The 22133-nt window shown below is 50.9% G+C and overlaps 7 protein-coding genes across 7 annotated transcripts; 5 read left to right on the top strand and 2 right to left on the bottom strand.

Annotated features, from left to right (window-relative positions):
* Positions 1–46: 46 nt before the first annotated feature.
* Positions 47–1054, top strand: Z518_08580 (uncharacterized protein; the record flags this gene model as incomplete). Its single annotated transcript, XM_013414320.1, has 3 exons — positions 47–410; positions 465–631; positions 839–1054. The coding sequence occupies 3 exons, from the start codon at positions 47–49 to the stop codon at positions 1052–1054; spliced, it is 747 nt and encodes a 248-aa protein (XP_013269774.1).
* A 5276-nt stretch (positions 1055–6330) lies between these two features.
* Positions 6331–7144, top strand: Z518_08579 (uncharacterized protein; the record flags this gene model as incomplete). The annotated part of the gene is made up of 2 exons (XM_013414319.1): positions 6331–6438; positions 6488–7144. The coding sequence occupies 2 exons, from the start codon at positions 6331–6333 to the stop codon at positions 7142–7144; spliced, it is 765 nt and encodes a 254-aa protein (XP_013269773.1).
* A 428-nt stretch (positions 7145–7572) lies between these two features.
* On the top strand, positions 7573–9576 carry Z518_08578 (uncharacterized protein; the record flags this gene model as incomplete). Its single annotated transcript, XM_013414318.1, has 5 exons — positions 7573–7669; positions 7729–7956; positions 8031–8516; positions 8565–9394; positions 9466–9576. The coding sequence occupies 5 exons, from the start codon at positions 7573–7575 to the stop codon at positions 9574–9576; spliced, it is 1752 nt and encodes a 583-aa protein (XP_013269772.1).
* Positions 9577–9875: 299 nt separating this feature from the next.
* On the top strand, positions 9876–11590 carry Z518_08577 (uncharacterized protein; the record flags this gene model as incomplete). Its single annotated transcript, XM_013414317.1, has 6 exons — positions 9876–9921; positions 9982–10006; positions 10062–10121; positions 10186–10213; positions 10269–10614; positions 10692–11590. The coding sequence occupies 6 exons, from the start codon at positions 9876–9878 to the stop codon at positions 11588–11590; spliced, it is 1404 nt and encodes a 467-aa protein (XP_013269771.1).
* A 2331-nt stretch (positions 11591–13921) lies between these two features.
* Z518_08576 (uncharacterized protein) lies at positions 13922–18013 on the bottom strand (the record flags this gene model as incomplete). The annotated part of the gene is made up of 1 exon (XM_013414316.1): positions 13922–18013. One exon carries the CDS (start codon positions 18011–18013, stop codon positions 13922–13924), a length of 4092 nt encoding a protein of 1363 aa, XP_013269770.1.
* A 339-nt stretch (positions 18014–18352) lies between these two features.
* Z518_08575 (uncharacterized protein) lies at positions 18353–19021 on the top strand (the record flags this gene model as incomplete). Its single annotated transcript, XM_013414315.1, has 2 exons — positions 18353–18543; positions 18604–19021. 2 exons carry the CDS (start codon positions 18353–18355, stop codon positions 19019–19021), a joined length of 609 nt encoding a protein of 202 aa, XP_013269769.1.
* A 145-nt stretch (positions 19022–19166) lies between these two features.
* On the bottom strand, positions 19167–21416 carry Z518_08574 (uncharacterized protein; the record flags this gene model as incomplete). The annotated part of the gene is made up of 2 exons (XM_013414314.1): positions 19167–21336; positions 21388–21416. The coding sequence occupies 2 exons, from the start codon at positions 21414–21416 to the stop codon at positions 19167–19169; spliced, it is 2199 nt and encodes a 732-aa protein (XP_013269768.1).
* Positions 21417–22133: the final 717 nt, after the last annotated feature.

Below are 22133 nucleotides of genomic sequence, written 5' to 3'. Positions count from 1 at the left end.
GCCCTGATCATTCCTGCTGTCAAGGAATATCCCATCAGCACTCCATATGGCATCTCTGTCCCGGACCTTCTCTCACCCCTCGACGACCACGGTACCGGTTTTCCTCGCCCCAGCTTTCGCCCGACCTACCACTGTCGCAGCTACGGCCTCATGTTCGAGAACATATGCGAGTAAACCGCATTCTCAGAGACCCATAGGGGATAGAAATAAACAACGTGGCGTATCTGCCATCCGTCGTACAGGTCCGAGAAACATGAGAGGCTTGTGGAAATATACTCTACCGGTCCCCGTGGCCAGGGACCACAGAACAACCGACCCTGAGTATCTGGACACGAAGAACCACGGGCTTTGGGGCTTCTTCAATGAAGCAAGGCAACCAATGATGCCACCGGACGAGGAGTCCAGTCACGGTATGTTTTCTGCACCTTTGTTTCCCAGTGTGCTGTAGCTGATTCGAGTACCAGGCCGGCCGTGGACATACCAGGAATTATGTGCCAAATCCTTTGAAGATTTACACGCGCTTTACTGGGTGTGTATAAAAGAGCAAAACAGAACTCTTACCAGAGAAAAGGAAAGGCAGCGCGTCAGAGCAGGTTATGGAGCGGCAGAAAGTGAAGACCGGGTTGAGACGGTAAGTTTCATCCCACAAAGCTTCTCATGTTTCTCTCCCCTATGATGAACCCCATCCTTTCACTCGCCGAGATGAGTGCTTCAAAGACCGCTTAATCCTTGTAGCCATGAAATCATCTACTGGAACGTGATCTGAGATCGAGGTGGTCTCACGTGTTTCCCATCCTCACTCCCGACGAGAGCGTGTACTAAGAGCTGTGCATTGCAGATTCGGAAAACCATGTATTTGATCCGCGAAGTCCTTGCAGACCGACAAATGTCCTATGAAGAAGCTCATGTCATGATCAAACAACGGCCAATTAGGGATATTCTGCGCTCGGAGGAAAGAGAAGAAGATGATGTGCTTGATTTCGAAGACTTTCCGACTGTGGAAGGAAAACCAACCTCCTCGCAGATGGCCGCCGCGCCCGTATCACCCCCGTAAGAAGAGTTTTATTCTGGCCGAAACGTGTGATCTCTGCCTTTCTAGGCTGGTGGTCTTCCTGGGAGTCGAAAACCTTAGTGCATCGAGCAGGAATATGTGGGGGGTATCATAAGCTGTATAGTTACAATATCGTTGAGGAAGGGGGTTCATCCAACAACACCATGCCAAATCTATAAATTGTCCGGTTCATGGTCAACGGCCTTTTCAACCTCTCTACACAGCTCGAGAATGGTTCCTACTCGTAGTCCTCAAAATTCACAGTGTCCACTCCGCCAATCCTCAAATATGCTCATCGAGGATTCACCTACAATTCCGAATAGTTCAGGGTCAATCACCGTGGAAGTCATAGAGACCAAATCCGCAGCGGTCTGCTCAATCCCCGAGACTGCAACCGCGCTACCCTCTCTGGCAGCCAGCTCGGCGCGTAGTTTGTGCAGGGGTTCCCACAGGTTGTCGTTGCCCTCGAGGGATTCGAACGACGAGCGATTCTAAAAGAGGTGTGTGATCCGTTGACTTGCAGCTCGTGCTTCTGCGGTGTGGCTGAGAGCTTCGTGACGGAGCACCATAGAAAGCATGATCGCTACCGAATGCCATAAAAAGGACCCAGTCGAGGTTGTGTGGTGCGTAAACAGTGGCCAGCCTTTGGGAGGTTTTGCAGTAGTCAATTGCCAACCGGTAGAGTCTGCACACAGTCAAGTCAGAATGCGTCGATGGTTTAAACGAGAGGAAAGAATTACTCACGTCGCTTCTAACCCCGCTCTTTCACGATCATCGCATCCTTTCGCATTCAGAATGGGCTGGAGTTGCATCAACCTGATCCTTCTGAATGCATGTTCGCAAATATCCCGTGTCAGCCGTTGAAGAATGTCATTTTGATCCAAGTTCCTCAGGTAAATTGTTTCGAGACGGTTTCGGGCTCGTCGCAAGATCTCAGACTGGAAATCCAAATGAGATCTCACTGTCATTGTGTTTGTATAAGGGTGATTGAGGACGAAAGTAGTCAGACTTCCGATCTCATATTGGACCAAAGCCAACGTCATGTCTGTGAATCTGGTTTGTACGTCGGGGCGTGATGATGCAAACTCGGACGTGTCCCAGGTGGAGTCATCAGAATTTTTGAGGCACTTGTGTGTCCGCGCCGCTGTCTTGGGCTATTGACTGCAGTCCCTGGTGTTCCACGCACCAAGCGTCGAGAAGCAACATGTGATTCCATAGTCGTCGCCGCAGTTCCGTTTGCCAGGGAGAGAGTGAGAAGTGGATACCGTCTCGATTGAGACCCATTCGTCGTGCCATTGCGAGCGCCATGGCCAACAAGGCACGAGCACGAAGAATGTCGCCGGTCCAGAGGAGGAAAGTCTCACGAGTCCAATTAGAAGCCCTGATTCGGCTGTAGAAGGCAAACCTGCAAACTCACAATGTACAACAAGAATGTTCGGAGAGTGGATATCGACTGAGACGTGGTGAGATTTCATTTGACTCAGGCCTTGTTCCACATAGCTTTGGAATCTACAGAGCAGGGTCTTTTTCGACTCGTGCGGTCGATACTCAACCACCGTGGGACACAAAGACAGCCATCCAAGGGCGTAAATGGCGAAGAGACCGCATTCAAAATGGTCCGCATCTGCGATGATGCCACGCCGGAAATGATTCACTTCCAGGAGAACCGTTGGCTTGTGTAGAATTCGTATAAATGGATCCACCTTGTCGAATCAAGAAATCCCTCTCCAGGATTGGAGGGTGGGCACGGCTTGGTGGTGACCGAAGCGGAAAACTTGGAAGATATAGATCCTCCGGTGGCTTGGGTTCCTCTTGCAGGGTGAACTTTAAGTCTCCAATCTGGAACAGGTAGAGTAATTCCAGTGTGATGAGAATGGCCACATTTCTGACGGGACATACCTACCTCATCATACATGGCGGCCCAAAAACTCTTATGGAGGTACCGAGATCTGTCTCTGTCAAAGACCAGTTTGCCTCCCAAGGAGCCTCCACGCTCTTGAGATTCAAACTTGTGAAGGATATTCTGAATCATCTTTTCCATTGGACGTCCTCCCTCTTGGCTGGGCTGGCGCCGTTCGGGTGGTTTTCCCTGCTCTGCGGATGGTCGCGTATTGTGTACAATTTCTTCGAGCTTAGCTACCCTCCTAGCTAGAGATGAGTCGATTGACTGAGAAGTTCGTCGGCTCACCAGACGGCTTGTCTCTTCACATTTACACTGGAAGCCGGATCGTTGGCAGCCGGAACAGGGCTCCGTTTTTGAACATCGGACTTTCCGTTTCCTGCACACCTCGCATGGGAGATCGTGGACTATGGGACGACTCTGTGAGAGGTCCCATGGCACTTGGGGCTTATCCTGACTCAAGGAACTCATCATCGTTGTCACACTGGACCAAGGCTTTGTTTGGTATGGACATCATGGAGGTTTTGGACACACGAGCCAGGGAGAGCTGTTAGGATCAAATAGCTTTTGTCGAGGGTCCGGGGTGGAAACGCAGAAGGCTGAGACTCGTGTAGCTCATGATTGAATTAATCATTCCTTCGTAAACAGTCGGTGAAATGGTGAGCCCATTGGTGTTAGCAAAGCGTCTTGCCAAACTCGGTTAGTACGGATCTATTTCACCACCGTATAGCCATATTCTGGTGGAAGACTTGGCCTCTTTGGGAAGTGCGAAAACACCCTGTTATTACGTCAGACTGGACCTACACTTGCGGACCCCGGAGCCATTTTGCGTCCGGGCTTCCACGATCAGAACCACTGTAGCGACGTGCCACGACGGCCACGGAGTCTCTCAGTCCTGTTTCTGTCAGTCAACCTCTCATGAATGAGTATGGAACAGACTGTAGCACCAAACGGTGAACTCGAAACGCCTACACTGCCTCCCCGCTCATTTGTGGCTACTTTTCCCCATTCTACTCCCTACCTAGAAAAAAGGTATACGACGCCAGATCTTCTCGAAGCTTCACCAAAATTGGCACACTTTTGGGCCCTGGTGAAGGTATGACGCCCTTGGCGTACAGAATTTTCCCAGAGCCGATCCTAAATCTTTCCAGCTAACTCCTTCACCATGGAGGATATAGGATCGGGAGTATGGGCCGCCTTTGGGCTCCTCTGCCTCTGCGATGCCGATTATCTTCGTGATGAAGGGAACAGCGTCCGTCACATGGACCTGTTCGCGTCAGGTTTCAGCAGCAAGCAACAGAGATTTAACGACATACCGTGCTCGCAACGGCGCTTTCATCACCAACATAGGGAACGAACCCGTGAGAAGTGACATTCGATGTGGGAATATTGTTCACAACACCCAAATTTTTGGACGGGTCCGGTATTTATCCCACAGGTGACGGCCCGGCACACAATGTAAGTAATAAATTTTTTTTGGACGCCTGCTGCAAGCACTCTGTATGCGCGCTGATTAATAGCCATATATCAAGATAAGACCACGGCTGCATAGAGCACATTCAGTTGGACCGTTGAACATATCCGGCCTGATACACATAGTATCCTCTTCGTCGTCATCCTGTCATCAACGTTGGTACACATACCTTCGAAGCAGAGGATGCCAGGGTATGCGACGCATATATTCCAGACTCTGCTGCCAGGATTAACGTGCCCACTTGTCTCTTTATCGATGAAATTCCCAGCGTCACTGAGATGGATAAGGGTACCCTTAGAACGGGCTAGTCCTTCTATCCCCGAGATATTTTTTTTTTTTTTTTTTTCAGCAAATCGCCGTTGAAGGAAGTTGCGGCATTGATAATGATGTCGTGCTCTTTGCTCAAGGTGCACACGAGGTTGGTTTCGGAGAATGTCCCATGGACATTCGTTCGGCACCGATCGTGGACTTCAGTATTCGTCGTCGGATGTGTTCCATACAAAGACTATCAAAGGCCAGTCTGGGTGCGCTCTTTTGAGATCCACAGCTAAGTGAGCTAGAAGAATGAGTTAACTGCCGGATCAGAACTATTCAATGTACAACCAACATCCTATAAGGCCTGTCAGGAAGAGATCCACAGTCCCGTTGGGGATCGCCCAAAAAGACTAAGAATCCTGTCATTTCATGACAGAAACTTGGACCTCTTAGCTTATATACTTGTCAGAACCCGGTTTGTGACAAGGCCCGTCGCGCCTATGAGGAGAACAGAACGCATTTTATTTGCACGTCGTTGCACTGTCCCGAAAGCCGTCAACAGTGTATTTCCACGGTGACTTCTGCGAGACTCAGAGCAAAAATGTTTTCAAAGAGCATTTCTTCAAGCGAAAAACAGTATCCAATGCTGGAGGGCCACCTTCCTGTCGTTCCTACCTTCCGTCACTCATAAACCGGGAGGTTGGACAGTAGTTGAGATTCCGGAATGTAATGGAGTCGTCCTCTAAGAGTCATTGTTTCGAATGCCCTGCTTCTCTGGGAGGCGAACTCAATTGGTGATATCAGTATTGTCATATCATACTGTCCACCAAACTGAAGACTCTTTGACAATTGGTAAGATGGCATCAAGGTCCCTGAAGTCAAGTTTTGGTGGTGCCGGGGCCGTTTGCTTCTCTTCTTCCTTAATGCGAGGACCAAAGCCTCGCTCGCCGAGGATGCATATCGCCGAGCGAGCGAACCAATCGGTCATTACTAGCACAGCCTTCGTACGGAAGCTGCGAGAGTATTTTCCACGGTTCTGTCGGGATGGGTCAAAATGGGTCTCGGTGGATGGTCTATTGCATCACTAGCAGAAGAGTCTAAACTTTTCTTGACGAATTATCGACGCACGAATTTAGAGTTTGAGCAAATTCATTTTGAACTCCCAGTCAGGAAGCAGCTGGCTATGGGGAGATAGAGTCGACCCGGGGTTGTACTTCCTATTATGAGATAGAGCCCTCCCATTTGCGGCAGCTCTGGACCGCAATTGGACTTGATGGGGCCTGCTCTTATCGACTCGGCTGCTCGTCTTACAGCCTTTTGGCACTATCTAACCGGTCGTCTGTAAGATCAGTCATCAGTTCAGATTTGAGAACAATAGGAGCGTCTCCTGATGGACCGTATGATTTCAAAGCGAGAAGATAGAATGGTTCCGGCCTATAAGAAGCGGATTCAAATTTTGTCAGCGGATCATTCGGAGGCTGGACGTGTTCCTGGCCCTGAAGGTGTCTCCGGCAATGTAAAAAAAGACTCGTCAGAATTCTTTCTGAGAATCAATGGTTTCACCAACCCCAAGTTCCCAGGAAACCAGCACCTTCAAAAAGATCTCCGTAAAATTTCACCGTCGCTCTTCAAAGCGTCAGTTAGACGGAAATGGGCCCTCAATTTCTCAAAGGCAAAACGGCTATCGTTACTGGTGCAGGAAAGCCCAATGGCATCGGAGCAGCATCTGCAATGGCACTTGCTGAACAAGGCGCCAATGTAAGTTGAGTGATCCATGTGCATTCTGGAAAGGCCTGATGATTCCTAGGTCCTCATTCACTACAACAGCTCTGCTGCCAAAGCAGAAGAGGTGGTAGCCCAAATTAAGAGCTTGGGTGTCCGGGCTGCCGCGGTCAGCGCCGATGCGTCCTCAGCAGAGTTCGGAAGAGTACTCGTGGATGCGGCTCTCACGTCATTCGCGACCGACACGATTGACATTATAATCAACAATGCCGGATCAGCTGCTCTCAACGCCGAAGGAATCAAGTCTGTCAAATTCGAGGATTGGGACAACATCCTCCACGTCAACGTCCGTGGTCCGTTTATGCTCATACAAGCCGCCCTTCCCTACATGAGAGCAGGTGGGCGTATCATCAACATTGGTAGCGTTATTGCTCGACTGGGATCACTGATGTTGCCAGTATACGGCGCGTCAAAGGGCGCACTCAATGCCATGACGATTGCCATGTCCGAAGAATTGGGTCCTCAGGGCATTACTATTAATGTCGTGGCACCAGGCCCCATCGCGACGGATCTGTCGCTAGAAGGTTCGCCCATCGCAACTAGGTTGAGGAATAATCAGCATATCAAGAGAGAGGGTACCATCTGGGAAGTGGCCGAAACGGTTTTGTTCATGGCAAGTCCAGGAGCCAGCTACATTACCGGACAACTTATTGGTGTTGACGGGGGAATTGGCTTCCCTTGAGAACGGAACCGAGAAGACAAAATCTTTCCTTAGTCTTCTGATAGACGGAGTGAGGGGGAAAAAGGAGAGGTGGAAGGGGATGAACATTGTCCTTACTAGTCGGTGTGATGAATTCCAAATCAGTTGAAACAAACTTTTCGCCGGGGTGTTCATCCACAGATTTCTTCGATCTTGTTCTCTGCCAACAGCCAGCGGCCGTCCGAAAGCGGCGTTGAGACGTCAAGGAGACCGTGGAAGATGTGGCCTTCACCTCTGTGGTCGAGGGACCCCCCCAAAATAAGCGCATGGTTGCCAGCCCGTGAATAAGCGGCATTTGCCTCGGTCGATCTTTACAGTACATTGCGGCTGCATTCGTCTCCTGTTAAAGGGCTACGACCTTTCTCGTTCCATGCTTTGATAAATTGACAGGGCAGATTCACTAACTCATCATGTCCGCGACAACAGTCCCTTTGGGCCAATACCTCTTCAGAAGGATCAAAGGACTCGGGACAGAACACATTCTAGGTGTCCCTGGAGACTTCAATCGTGAGTTTATATCATTTTCAATTGTGATGTGTCTGATTCTTGACTTATGATTCGATCAGTCACCCTTCTCGATGAGATCTATAAAGTTCCAGGCTTGAAATGGGTAGGCTGCTGCAATGAACTCAACGGCGCATATGCCGCGGATGGCTATACCCGAATCAAGGGCTCCCCAGCCGCCCTAGTGACGACTTATGCCGTGGGAGAATTGTCAGCCATGAACGGCGTGGCAGGAGCATATGCGGAGCATGCAGGAATGATTCACATTGTTGGCATGCCAGCAAGGACCTGTAAGAACGTTCACGCACCCCCTCTTTTGGGGGAGTCGAGCTCTTTGGCCGAACCCAGTATAACATGACTTTAGTGCAGGAAAGTAGAGCCATGCTGCATCATACCATGGAGCCCAACATGGACCATGCGAGATATATCCAAATGGCTGCTCCGATCCGAAAAACCTACGCCTATTTGATGGAGGAGAAATCGATGGCAGAGGACATTGATCGAGCCATCACTGCTTGCGCCCAAAGCCGACTACCGACCTATATTTATGTGCCGGCTGATGTGGTGTCTGTCCCCCTGGACGCTAATCGACTAGAGATGCCTCTGGAGACCACGGTCCATAACCCAGACAACCAGAGGGAAGATCGGATTGTGAGCACCGTGCTCTCCTTCATTGAAAAAGCCTCGGAGCCTGTGATCGTGGCCGACGTTCTCGCAATTCGCCACGGTGGACAGACTTTGACTCAAAAACTGGCCGAGGTTACCCACTTTGAGAGTTACTCTACACCTTTGTCGAAAGGCGTTATCGACGAGACCACACCATACTACAACGGGCTCTACAACGGTGCAGGTAAAGCCCTGTCCTGTGTTATTGTGACCGTGGCTAATGAACGTTGAGTGTCTTTCCCGGGCGTGGCGGATAGAATCGAAAGCTCAGACCTGGTCATAAATATTGGACCGCTACTGTCAGATTCGAACACGGGCGGCTTCACGCGAAATATCAAAGACAAAAATCTGGTCCGACTTGGTCATGATTTCTGCCAAATTAAGGGCGAAAAATTCGAGGGCTTCCACTTCCTGCCCGTCCTCAAGCGCCTTGTGGCCGCGCTCGAGGCCGAGCCGCAGAAATATGGTCTTCCCCGGTCATATAACCGGTCGAAACTGGAGGTCCCATTGACGCACAATACCATATCTGGAGAAATTAAACAATCTTTTGTCTGGCAGCGCATCGGCCGGTTTTTGAAGAAGAATGATATTGTCCTGGCCGAATCTGGCACGGCACAGTTTGGTATGCCGGACGCCATTTTCCCGCCTGACATCAAGTATATCACACAGACGTTCTGGTCATCAATCGGGTACACCGTTGGAGCCTGCCTGGGAGCCCTCATTGCCGCAAAGGAGATGAAATATCCCGGTCGTGTGATTCTGATCGTAGGCGAAGGAAGCCTTCAAATGACCGTCCAGGAGATCGGTTCATACATTAGATATGGTTTCAAGCCAATCATTTTCGTCATCAATAACAACGGTTATTCTATCGAAAGAGCAATCCATGGACCCGAGCAGGGCTACAACGACGTGAGCATGTTGTGGGATCACCAGAAGATGCTCGAGTTCTTTGGAGCAAGGGAAGATACCGGAGTCAAGGCAACGAGCCGAGCATCCAAGACAGTTGAAGAGTTGGAAGCGGTGCTGAATGACGAAGATTTTGGAAGTGGTGACAGAATCCAGGTCAGTGGCCGCTTCTTCTCCTCGTTTCTTTTAGGCTCAGTGCGGTAATCTAACATGTGTTTCTTTCCTAGCTGTGCGAAATTTTCATGGACAAGTTTGACTACCCGTGGAGGTTGACCGAGCAGATTACAATCTCGAGGGAGCGGATGAAGAAGACTGCCGCGGCGAAAACTGCATCTTGAGATCGAGATTTCGGGGCTGTCACATTTCTTTCATTGAGCCAGCCACTGAACATTTGAGAAATGCAATTGTTAAAAGACATCATTCTATCTTCTGTGAACGTTCCTTCAGCCAGGATATTGGCCACAAGGCTGACCTCCGTTAGGGAGAAGTATTGTGGTATCAAGTGCAGTCTTGCCAACGTGACTTCCTCCCTGCACGGCATGCCCTCATTCACCGACCTATTGCCCTTTGCTGTCGTCTTCCCACGAGCCGTTTGATAGCAGTCTCAGAACATACAACACTCTTTTTACCTTCCAACATGGATGAGATCGCCCCTGAATATGATGTTATTGTCCTCGGCACAGGTATGAACCCACCAGACTGTCATCCTACCCCACCTTGTTGACTCGGACTTCGATCTGTAGGATTGACGGAATGTGTGCTTTCTGGGTATGATTCCCCGAGCAAATTTTCCGGGGATGTCGTACTGATTGGGATTCAACAGTGTCCTTTCCGTGAAAGGCAAGAAAGTCCTCCACATTGACCGAAATGATCACTACGGCGGGTACGAGACGGCAGCCTTGAAGAGAAAGTGGGAGATGCAATAATGTGCTGACGCAGAAGTACAGAGAGGCGGCGTCCGTGAATATCGAGACCGTATGCGGGGCGGACCACCAAAAGAGCAGGAACGTGTGCTAACACACTGTCACAGTTGTTCAAGAAATATGGCAACTTTCGAGAAGGAGAAGAACCGTGGAAGAAGTACGGGCGAATTAACGACTGGAACGTCGATCTCGTGCCGAAACTCCTCATGGCCAATGGCGAGCTTACCAATATCCTCGTTTCGACCGACGTCACTCGATACCTCGAGTTCAAGCAGATCGCAGGCAGCTTTGTACAACAGGGGTCAGGACCCAGGGCCACGGTGGCCAAGGTTCCGTCCACTGCTGCTGAAGCCCTCAGTTCACCCTTGATGGGCCTATTTGAAAAGAGACGGGCGAAGAAGTTCTTGGAATGGGTGGGTGCTTTTGAAGAGAGCGACCCGTCCACTCACAACGGTGGGTAGTTTCCAGCACGCAAGTCGCAGATGGGATCGGAATTGGGGAGAGACGCTAACACCACATTCGCATGGCAGGAATGAATCTCAATCAATGCACGATGAAAGATGTCTACGACAAATTTGGTCTAGAAGCAACCACCCGAGATTTCATCGGTCATTCAATGGCCCTTTACTCGACCGATGAATATATCAGCACTCCCGGAATGGCAAAGGAAACAATTGAGAGAATCCGTCTTTATGCCAATTCCATGGCTCGCTACGGAAAATCTCCGTATATCTACCCCCTCTACGGTTTGGGTGAACTACCACAAGGCTTTGCCCGTCTTTCCGCCATTTATGGAGGCACGTACATGCTCAACACCTCCGTCGACGAGTTCTTGTATGAAAACGGTAAAGCCAGCGGTATCAAAGCGACAATGAAAGAGCGTGGCGAAGAAGGGGAAGGAATGAAGTTCACCACGAAGACCAAAATGATTTTGGGTGACCCATCGTACTTCCCCGGCAAAGTCCAGATTGTCGGTCACTTGCTCAAGGCGATTTGCATTCTCAACCATCCCCTCGACAAGACTGGAGACACCGACTCCCTCCAACTCATCATCCCACAATCACAGGTCGGACGCAAGCACGACATCTACATCGCCATGGTGTCATCCGCCCACAACGTTTGTCCCAGGGGCTATTACATTGCGATCGTGTCGACCATTGCTGAGACCTCTGCCAACCACCATCTTGAACTCGCTCCTGGATTGGAACGACTAGGCCGAATCGAAGAGAAATTCATGGGCTCCCCAATCCCACTGTATCAGCCTCTCGAGAGCGGAGTGAATGATCAAATCTTCATCTCCAACAGCTTTGACGCGTCAAGTCACTTTGAAACCGTCACCGAGAATGTACGAGACATCTACCGCAGAGCTATGGGCGAGGAATTGAAAGTCGAAGGGTTGAGGGAGGGTCAGACTTTGGCGGAAGAGTAGATGTGAGGCATTTGGCAGCAACCATAAGCCGGGGACTGGGAGTGAAAACCTTGATATTATGAAGATGAATGCTCTGGCAGTGTGTGGATGAAAGACTAGACAAGCCCAAGCGAATGGCGACACAAACATAGGTCATGCATGGCGCCAGGAGTTGAGGTGCACTGCACCCGTTGAGGTGGACTGAGATCTGTGATCCCTTAGGAAGGAACCAGGTAAGGTGTCCGTCTACATAGACGACCAACACACGATTGAATCTAAAGCCAGCGGTTGGTACTGATTCTATGAGCCATTCGACTCGACCCGACTTGGATTCTTCCACTGTGCGAAAGGAGGATAGCGGCTTCGTGGAGGCTTTTCCCTTGTTATATCTATATCCCAAAGCCCCATCCATGTCTTCTTTGAGCTCCGAATAGTTTTTCTACTGCCACCTCGATCCACGCGTGCTCAAGGTCCCGACTTGACCGGCACATGCGGAGGAGAATTTCACTTAATCGTCCTTCGCTTTCAAGTTCTGGCTGCTTTGTTGAATCTGCTTCGCAACGCGGATGAAAGAATCAATTCCCATGAGACATGCTATACAAACAATGGAGTTAGCATTGTATCAACACTTCCAAAGTTCTTCTGGGTTTGGTTGCTCCTGGATCCCATCCCTTTCTGTGTATGTATTTGCTGGCTCCACTTCTCGGATTTGCTTCTGAAGCGAAAAGGAGAGAGAGGGAGGCGACAGAAAGAGCCCGAGAGAAAGACGTGGCGCAGACGTACCAACAGCTAAATACGGGACATAAAGCCCACATAAATCCCCTTTTTGCTCAGCAGTATACCCAGGCCAACTAGCCGTGTCAACCACGCACGTCAACGTAGTAATTGCCGTCTCGAGCGCGAAGAGAAGAAGATGTAACGGAACAAGGACATGATCTATCCCCACCCAAAATTCAACCATGTTAGCGAGAAGAACAATCCAGACCAAACCAAGACAAAAGGCATTTTCGATGATTGATGACGTACCAGGCCAGGCCAGGCTAATTTTTCAACTCCAATCTCAATCCTAGTCCCAACTTGGCCGCACGAACACTGCTTCGGGGGAGAGGGAAGGGGGATTTGGGTTTGGGGGAGGCAAGTAAATGAGTTCTTACGCACCTATCGGAATCGCATAAATCATCCACAGACTCAGTGGGAGATGGTACAGGGCTTCGAGGTACATGTATGCCGTAAACCAGGCGGGTGGGGCTGTGAAGAATCGATCGTTGAAGCGGGTGATGTAGTAGTTGCGGAGGGTATGAGAGAGTTGGGGTTGGAGGGAACGCGGTTCCAGGGGCCCGAGATCGATGACTGAGCCAAGTCCCAAGCAACGTATCAGAATGGTCGATAGGAATTTGGGGCGGAAGAGAAGAGGAAAGCTGCATTTGGTCGGGGGAAGGAGAATGATAGGGGATAGTCACAATGGCTGAATACTCTAATCGAGATTTGATCTTCTCAAGGCAGCGTCGAGTATGAAAGGCTCCTCCCCCTTTTTCTTTGTTGTCGTGTTCTATTTGATGAGGGTAGCCCTCACACCTCTGAGGTGCACTGTTCCATCCTGTTCATCCCAGAATCATGACCGTCCCAAAATGCAATGGGTAGTGGTATTCTGCGATGGAGTATAACCGGGAGATGTCTGAAAGAGAGGCTGAACTCACAGAGCATAACAGGGACATGCATGAGGAAGAAAATTAGATACAAAATATCGAGTTTCCTCGTGGACAGAGGACGCCGGATCTGGGCCATGTTGTTACTTTCCCCTTTCTTCTCCTAGCAAACAGCCGACGATGGAGTGATTCAGATCGAGGAGGAAAAAAGGCAATGGAGTTTGCGAGCGAGGTCCCGAGGAGTTGTTTTCACCTCGTTGTTCGTGAGTTTGAGAATTCAAGAGGGTCCGTCGAACGAGCGAAGTTGTGAGTCGACGAATCGGAAGGTCAAATCGTCAGGCTCAAGCTCTGCTCCATCTACGTATGCCTGCATTTTATTCATATTTCTTGCCGAAGCGCCAACGACATAGAAACGAAATGACGTTCTCATACTGGTTCTCGAGTAAAAGCACCAGTCATTTGTTCTCAGGTATCAATCAACCTGAAACTCCACCTAGGGCATGGAGGCACTCGGCAGGTGGTGTACGATCTAACTGTCCAAAAGATATGTTTCCCCAGTATCATTCAGCACTCTTTGATATCTCTCCGCTCAAATAAGAGACTCAATGCCCGTTCTCGAACGGTCGAAAGGCAGGCAAGGAGAATGGATGTCAGAGCATCTCGCCTGAAGGGTGTCGCTATTCTTTTTGGGAACTCGCCCATTCATTCATCCCAGAAGCTGGCTTATCTTTCCCACCACCGCCCGACAAACCTGGGTGGTCTCATCATCCAGTCCCGCTGCTCGTCCCTGCTGTAATAGTGTTTGCATGATTTCTTGAACCCGGAGTGCCCCAACCTCACTGCCGAAAACCACCGATCCCGCTCTCATGGAGTCGTGGAACCATTTGCCGACGACGTAGACCAACTCTGATACAATGTATTTTCGGTTGGAACCAATGAACGGAGAATCGCCAGAGAAAAACATCATTTCCAAGACCTCAAAAAGCTGCTCGTAAGCAATTTCGAGGTCAAGAAAGATATCCACCACCCAATGTGGAGGCGCGACAGAGCGTTGATGCTCAAAGGAATATTTCTCCAAGATCGGCAACAGCGTCTGAACGGGGAATGTCGCTTCAGATACTCGCAGTTTACTGCCTAAACTTCGAACTTCTTCGGCGATGGCTTCGAAAGGCTGGATTTGTTTCTCTTCTTCAGTTTTGTCGTGCACAGCTTGCAATAATTGTTGCCAGGTTTGCTTGATTTGCGACGAATCTCGATGATCGGCGACTTGATAGATTAGGAGACAAAGGTCGTAATAGCCGGCATTGTCTGCATAGTTGTTGAACAGTGTGTTGATATCTAGGATCGCACCGTTGACTTGACCCAGCACTTCCTGCCGTCGGTCAGGTCCCAGCCGAGGATCATCTCTCAGACGTTGAAGGATCTCGTCTTGAATCATGGCAATATCGAGTAAATCGGAGATTTCTTTGAGTAATTGTTGCTTTGACTTTCGATTGCCTCCGGGAGTGTAGGTCGACGCATTTGCCCTGGCCCGACTCAAGTACTCAATTCTTTTCTCCAGCGAGAGAGGAAAAGAGCTTCGGGCCAGCTGCCATTGAATCTTGGCTGCTTCCGCAAATTGATTGGTCTGTCCATAATATCTCCAAAGCAAATCTGCATAATGGATGTTCTCGGACGATTTGCGTTGTAAGTAGGTGACAATAAATGACGAATCGGTTGCCAGAAGTCTGTCGTCCCATCCTTGCTGAAGATACCAGTCGTACAGATTCGTCAAGAACGCTTCATCTGTGGACCGGCTGATCACATCATACGCTTCATTTCTCCTGGTAGCCGCAACGGTTGGTCGTCCGTCCACAAAGCTGGGGCCTTGCTCGGTGCTTTTATCCACGGCGATGATCACTTCGTGGATGAGATCATAACATCGACTTCTGAGGTCGAATTTCGTCTGTCGTACATCCGATTCGGGTCGACCTTCAGCCATCCAAGAAAGCGCTTCGTTGGCTCTGTCCTTCTCATGGGCCACCCGGAGCACCAACTGAATGGCTCCCGCAAAGAATTGGAGCTGGGTATATTGCTTGACGGCTGATTCTAAGTAGTCACTGGGAAGACTGTGGGCCACTTGTTCAAAAAGCTTCAGGCTTTCGTTCAACAGGTTCCGGGAGAATTCAACGTTGCCTCCCGCTTCGGCGGCCCGTTTCAGTTGTTCTTGTGCCTTAAAAATCACAACGTCATCTGCACTGCAGAAACTTCCACACTTTCTTCTGAGCGCTTCGGCGACGGTCTCGACGTTGGAACCTTTGGCAATATTGCGATTAACAATCGCCTTGACAAGTTCCTTGGCCAGTTCGTAGCCCTTCTTCGTCGTGAAGAGTTCTTCGAATGTCAGTTTCAGCATCTGTGGTCGCGAAGCCTCGGGAAGAAGTGGGAGGATTTCAGCCACCTTTTCCTCGAAAAGTACGAGAATGAATGAGAGGCCTTCGATGGTGTCTGAGGTAAATTTGACCAGCGAATGAAGCGCGCGATGCTCTCCCTTCAGGGCAATTTCATCGTCTTTGGTACTGGTGCTCGACAAATCGTCCGGTCCACTCAGCCCCTTGATAAAGCTCTTATTGGTCTTGAAAAACCGTTGAAGTGCAGACAGGGATTCTTGCACATCCCTCAGCTTCTTCAGGGGAACGGCCGGATGGATCTGATATCCGGCAGCGGATGTCGATTCAACTGCTATTACACTCTTCCAGGTTGACCTGAGCAGCCGAGAAAGATAAAGGGCAATGGCGGCGTGCCGAGGCGACGGACGAACCGCATCAATCAATGGGACAGACTTATCGGTGATCGAATTTTGGTTGATACTAGGTTTGCCACCATATTCGATAAATGTCTTTCGGGCGAGTTCAAGGACGTCAGGGTCGTTGACCCGCACGGAATGTGCATCCTTGGTCACTTCAACTCCTTGACCACAAGCCACGGCAAGGGCCGTTGCCAGGGTTTCAGTCCTTCCATAGGCCCGAATCAAGTTGTTCACCTCATTTTGGAAGCCTTCTGAACCTCCCCCTTGCCTGCTGAGAGCGGCCAAGATATCGACCAAGCGTCGCCTCCGTATAATATGGATGCCAGTATTGGTCAAAATGGCCACTTCTGGAATGGGCTTGTCGAACTGGACGGCCAAATCATTCCCATATCCAATCGCAGTGGACGTGGGCGCAGAATATGGAATCACGAGGCCTATATCTTCGGCTCGACTACCTAAGGACAGCCAGATTGCAGATTCGGCGGTGCGATTTAGTTGACCAGCTTCGGCCGGTCTCGACAGGCGCGCAGCGTCCGGAGCTGAAATAAATAATTGGTCCGTTGTCGCATTGGCATCTCTTGCGGTGAAGCAAAAGAAATATCCCGGTGAATATCTGGCGGCAAGTCTGGTCGTTGTCAGGGTCTTGATAGGTTGATGGATGCTATTTGATGGTTCTGGCACCCCCAGGATGGACGACATTCCGGGACTCGAGGTCATGGGTGGTATTTTGACGTGCTGTGCCTGCATACTGATGGGCGCCCCCGACTTGGAGGTTGGCCAATAGCCCGAACTCGTGGCGCTGAGGTAGATCCGATAACCGGTTGCTGTCGTGGCCATGAGATGATATCGGGACGCTTCTGCCGCGGGAATGGGTGATATGGACACAATCTGGACCCGAACGTTGAGGGATTCGTTCTGTGTGATGATGTGACCAATGTTGGCATATATTTCGTTGGCCGGTTTCGTGATAAGAAGGGGAAGTCCCCCGTCGGGCTTGACGTGAAAGACTCGAATATTGGAAGCAGAAGAAAGAGTGTACAGCAGGTCTCGGCTGTCATCCACCACGATCTGCTCCACATACTCCTTCGGGCCGCCAGCGAAGCTGCCGAATGTCCATGTCAAAGATTTGGCGGCACCGCTCGTGTGACAAATCTTTGAACAGCGACTCGAAAACCATCGATCTTCTTGCTGATAGGTGAGTTCGTAAATTTCATTCTCGGTTCGACCACCAAAAAAGATCCTTCCCGTCTTCGATGAGCATGCTATAACGCTGATATCGAGACCCTTGACCGAAACTGACATGCCGGTCTGGAAGAGCGATAACGTGTCTGACGCGCCCGGACTCGGGTCCGGTCCCAATCCCAACATGAAGATATCCGAAGTCGTGGCCAGAATAATGACGTGCTTAATGTGGGATAGGAAGACGCCTGCACGAGGCACTGCCAATTTCACAGCAAGAATGCTGTGCGGTTGTCCCTCAAACCCAAGCAGCTCGGGTTTGGAAGAAGTGTAATCCCACATGTACAAGGCATTGTCAATGGTGGTCCACGCATGCCTCAATTCCGCAAACAGTCCCATGCTAGTGGACAATTGCGCGTTATTGTACTGTTCGAAGATTTCGTCGGGGATTTTGTAAACACTGGCTTTTTGAAAGGGCGCCCATGTCGTTGAAGATTGTATGTCGTAGTCGGCGGAATAGCCCTGGGACAAATAGCCATCCACCTCGGGGAACCTTGACTCATTCGTCAGGGCCTCATTAACGGCGCGCGCGGCTCTTTCTAACGGTTCCAACGATTCTGGCTGCCGGATCGAGGTTTGCGCCGGAGGTTCTACCGGTCTCGTGGTGGTGAGGCTCGACGACGAAGAGGGATTCGGTAGGAGAGAAGGATGGGAAAAGGCCGTTCCTGGTGACTGAAATGAAGGTGCAGGAATACTCGGTCGCGCAGCTGGCGTCTGAGGCCATACTCCCGGCACCGGTCGTGCCGGTGTCGGGGGGACAAGAGAGGTCATGGTTTAGGATATCGGGCGCGCATGAACGTAGGGTGAAATTATTTGAGAAAATGCATCAACAAAGACGGCGCCGCTGAGCGCGGGACAGAAGAGAAATAGAAGGTCCCGTCCCAAATACGCGCACCCTACGCCGGTCTTCAGCACCCAAAAACAATGTTCAATAGACAGTTACTTCGAATGTGGACCGCAGACGCGCTAAGAAAATGTTTTAGACTGAAGTCCGCCCCCAAATCGAGTTTAGATCCAGGAACAGGCCTGGAACTTTTTTTTGGGGGGGGGGGAGCTTCAAATTCTTCACCATCATTGAAGCCGCCGATGCTGGTCACGCAGTTGCTAGAAATGACGACTACACGCACATCGAGACTATGGCTTCTTGCTGAACCACCGGTCTGTCTCCGATGCATGCACCGAAGTTCCGCCTCGGGTTTACGATGGACGTCTTCCGCATCGACCGTGGCTCCTGCGACTCCTCTTCTGACCAAGATTAAGAATGATTTGAAAGCTGCCATGCGAGCGAAGGACACTGCGAGGTGAGAGGCGTCTGACAAGAGACAATATCTGATGTTTTTTGGGGGCTGAGAAATAGGTAGATTAAGCGTTTTACGCGCCACCATCTCCGAGATCAATCAAGCCGCCAGTGGACCTACCCCGATTAAAACCGATATGCAGGTTCTTGCTCTGCTACGAAAGCGAAAATCTGCTTCCGAAGCGGCGGCAAAGGAGGCCCAAGAAGCAAAAAGGCCCGATCTGGTGGAGAAGCAAGAGAAGGAGATGGCCGTGGTGGACGAGTTGACGTCCTCGGTTCGGATGATGGATCCGCAAGAGATGAGAAAGATGGTGCAATCGACCATAGAGACGCTCAAGGGCTCTACGCAGGGCGAATTGAAGCCTGGAGTCGTCATGAAAGAGTTACTGAAGCCCGGAGGGGAGTTGACTGACAAGCAGCTGGAGAGGAGAGTGTTGGCAGAACTGGTCCGAGAAGAACTCAGTAACCAGACACCGTCATGAGAAGAGTTTCCATCGGATTCGGGCTTCTGTGGATGGCTTCCAATCCTGTGCCATGAGCACTGATCTCTTCCGCTCCAAACCTTTTTCGGACACACTCCCAACCCGGATGTGTTGAATTCCCAACGCCTCGCCACATGAATCCTTTTCACTGTCCAAGTCGTGAAATGCCCGCGATCGAGTCGGTCGGCCATCTCTTCGCTCCTTGCCGGCAAAAGGCAGAACCGTCCCTTCCCTGTCGGTCCACCAGTTTGGGCAGCCCGACAAATTTGTTGATCCAGTTGATTACCACCAGATGCCAAACCAGGCCATTCTCAGGCTGCAACACCCAATGATTTTCGTCGGGGAAGCTCAGAAATCGACTTTCAATCTTCTTCATCTGCAGCACATTAAAGGCGGCCAAACCCTCACTAATGGGCAATCTGTAGTCTAGCTCGCTGTGAACCACCAACATCGGAGTCTTCCAGTATTTCGTGAACCTGCTCGGGTCCCATTTGTCATACATCTCTTGTCGCTCCCAAATGGGGCCGCCCATGTCGTGAAGGGGGAAAAATTGCTCATCCGACGCCAACTGTCCCGTCATGCTGAACACGCCATCATGGCAAACGAGGGCCTTGAACTTGCGGCCGAGATCGTGCCCCTGGATCCAGTTCATCATGTAGCCACCATAGCTGGCTCCGAGGGCGACCGCTCGTGACGCATCCACAAATTCCACATGAGATTCGATAAATTCGAAGCCCTTGACCAGATCGTCGTAGGGAAGGCCTCCCCATTCGTTGCGAATGGCATCGGTGAAGTCCTGTCCATAGCCGGTTGATCCGGTAGGATTGGGGCAGACCACCACGTACCCCTGCTCGGCGAAGACAGCCGGATTCCAGCGGGTTGACCATTGATCGTTCCAAGCCCCTTGAGGACCGCCGTGGACAAGGTAGGCGAGCGGATACTTGTGGTCCGCGCGAAAGAACGAGGGCCTCATCATCCAAGCGTGGACCGGATGATCATTTGCTCCCTTCCACCACCAGGAGGAGACCTGCTCCGGAGAGAGACCGAACATTGCGCCATGGAGGCTGAGTGATGAGAGGACAGCGGGCGGGGAATCTCCAGAAGGATCGACGATCGTGTACAAGCTATTGTCCACGAGGCTGTTGCTGGAGACAAGCAAGAGATTGGAAGCACGGGACAACGGTGCCATGTCGATGATGTATCCACTGTGGGTCAGCTGCCGAGGACGCCAATCCGGGCCCGGAGCCTCCAACTCGAGATCAAGCGCAAAAAGGCATCCACGGCCGATATCTTCGGCTTCAATCAGCAGCGTTTTCCCATCTCCTGACCACTTCAACGAACTGGGAGACCGGTCCCAGCCTCCTTTGTTGTCCGCCGAACGCATCAGCTCCCTCGCCATGGTTTCGGTCTTGTCCAGTCCATGGACTAAGACGATGCGATTCTTGTCGCTTTCGTAACCATCAGAAGCCATTTGAAGGAAGGCCATGGATTCTCCACTTGGGGAGAACACCGGTGAGGAGGACGCTCCATCCAGCCCCGGGACGTGTATTTGGCGAAAGGTCGGGGGACTAATATCCATGAGGTCTTTCTTCGGTATAAAATAGCAGTCACTTTTCGTATGGGTGGCGGGACCCAGGGTCGGATCTTTGGCCACGATTATCAGGCCGGTGGCCCCAATATCAAAGTGGTCGGTTCCACCAAAGGGAGGGATGGGACATTCCAAGTTGGTGCCGAGGAGAGCGTTTTTGAAGCCAAGCAAGTTGTATCGACCTTGACGAGACGTGACCACGGGTTGAGATTTCTGTAGCAAGGCTGTGAAAATGGAATTTCGCTGCTCCGTGAGGTACTTATCCCACCATCGAACAAAGAGGGAGTCGTAGAGGCGAGCGGAACTATGGGATTTCTGAGCGTCTTTAGGATTATGCAAGCTTCCATCCGGATTCGCCTGTCCCGCCACGGCCACGGCGATCTTGCCCGGCTCGACAACGAAGACCTTGAGAGTCGAAACTGGACCGGGGGCCGTACCGGCGTTGTAGCACTTTCCAGGGAGAGTGGCGTCGGTGATGATGAAACTCGTATTTCCATTATCACACTGCTTCAGCCAGACAACCTCGTAGTCGGTGCCCGTCCATTTGGGCTCAATCGCTTTGGGGTCTTTGCTGATGGTCACCGTTTGACCGGTGGTAAGGTCCAGAACACATATTTCACTGGTCCGGGAATGTGTCTCGAAAGAATATGTGGACTGGGTGTAGAGGGCGAGCTTCCCATCCGGGCTGGGAAGGGCTGCCGATCGTCTGGGAGCGCTCAAGAGGACCCTACTGGGGTGAACGGGTGTCGAATGTCACGGACAAATCATGTTTGCTTACTCAGGAGTGTACTTCTTTCGGACAGTCATTGCTTCAGTGAGGACAGGGATCGCACAAGAGCTCGAGTAAAGTGCGAAGGTTCCTTGAGGAAGTCAGGAGGATGAGGAAATGGTGGAAATTCGATCAACCTCCCATCAAGCAATTCTGTTGAGAAACCAAGAACGCGGGGAAAAACCCAGCTGCGACGTGCGGTGAGTTAGGGATCTGTGTTGCGAGTGTCTGAGGCGAGACACGACAGGCGAGGCTAAACCCGTTTCTGCCGCTGTCCGGAGACGCGGAAGCTGAATTTGGATGCCCACGTGTCCATCTTGCAGGTCCAGGCATGAGAGCGACATCACGCTCGGCCATGATTATATTTCTCACAATGATCATGGTGAAGAGAGGAAGAGATGATGTTGGATCGACGAGTCTGCCGCAAGGCTTTGCCCACGAATTATTCACGGAAGCGATTTGGTGATGCTGGAGCGGGTGAAATAGGAACCGCCTACGTCAGAGGTCGCGAATCCGAGTCAGGCTGCGCCGAGCACAGAATGACAGAACATGAAACGAACATCAGCATGTGTTCTAAAGGTATCTTCGTCATGCAAAAGATTCCATCGTGAGATCGATGGCGGTCGACATAATCTCTCTCTATACACATCATATTCAAAGACATCCCGGATTTGTCTTGCCTCAAGAAGCAATAACAGCCTCGCTCCTTTAACGCCCGGCTCGAAAGCACTTTTAGGATGGGGTTTGAAGGCCTC

Source organism: Rhinocladiella mackenziei (assembly GCF_000835555.1).
Source record: "Rhinocladiella mackenziei CBS 650.93 unplaced genomic scaffold supercont1.6, whole genome shotgun sequence".
In the NCBI taxonomy this organism is placed as follows: Eukaryota; Fungi; Ascomycota; class Eurotiomycetes; order Chaetothyriales; family Herpotrichiellaceae; genus Rhinocladiella; species Rhinocladiella mackenziei.
This window is presented reverse-complemented; position numbering and strand designations above follow the sequence as displayed.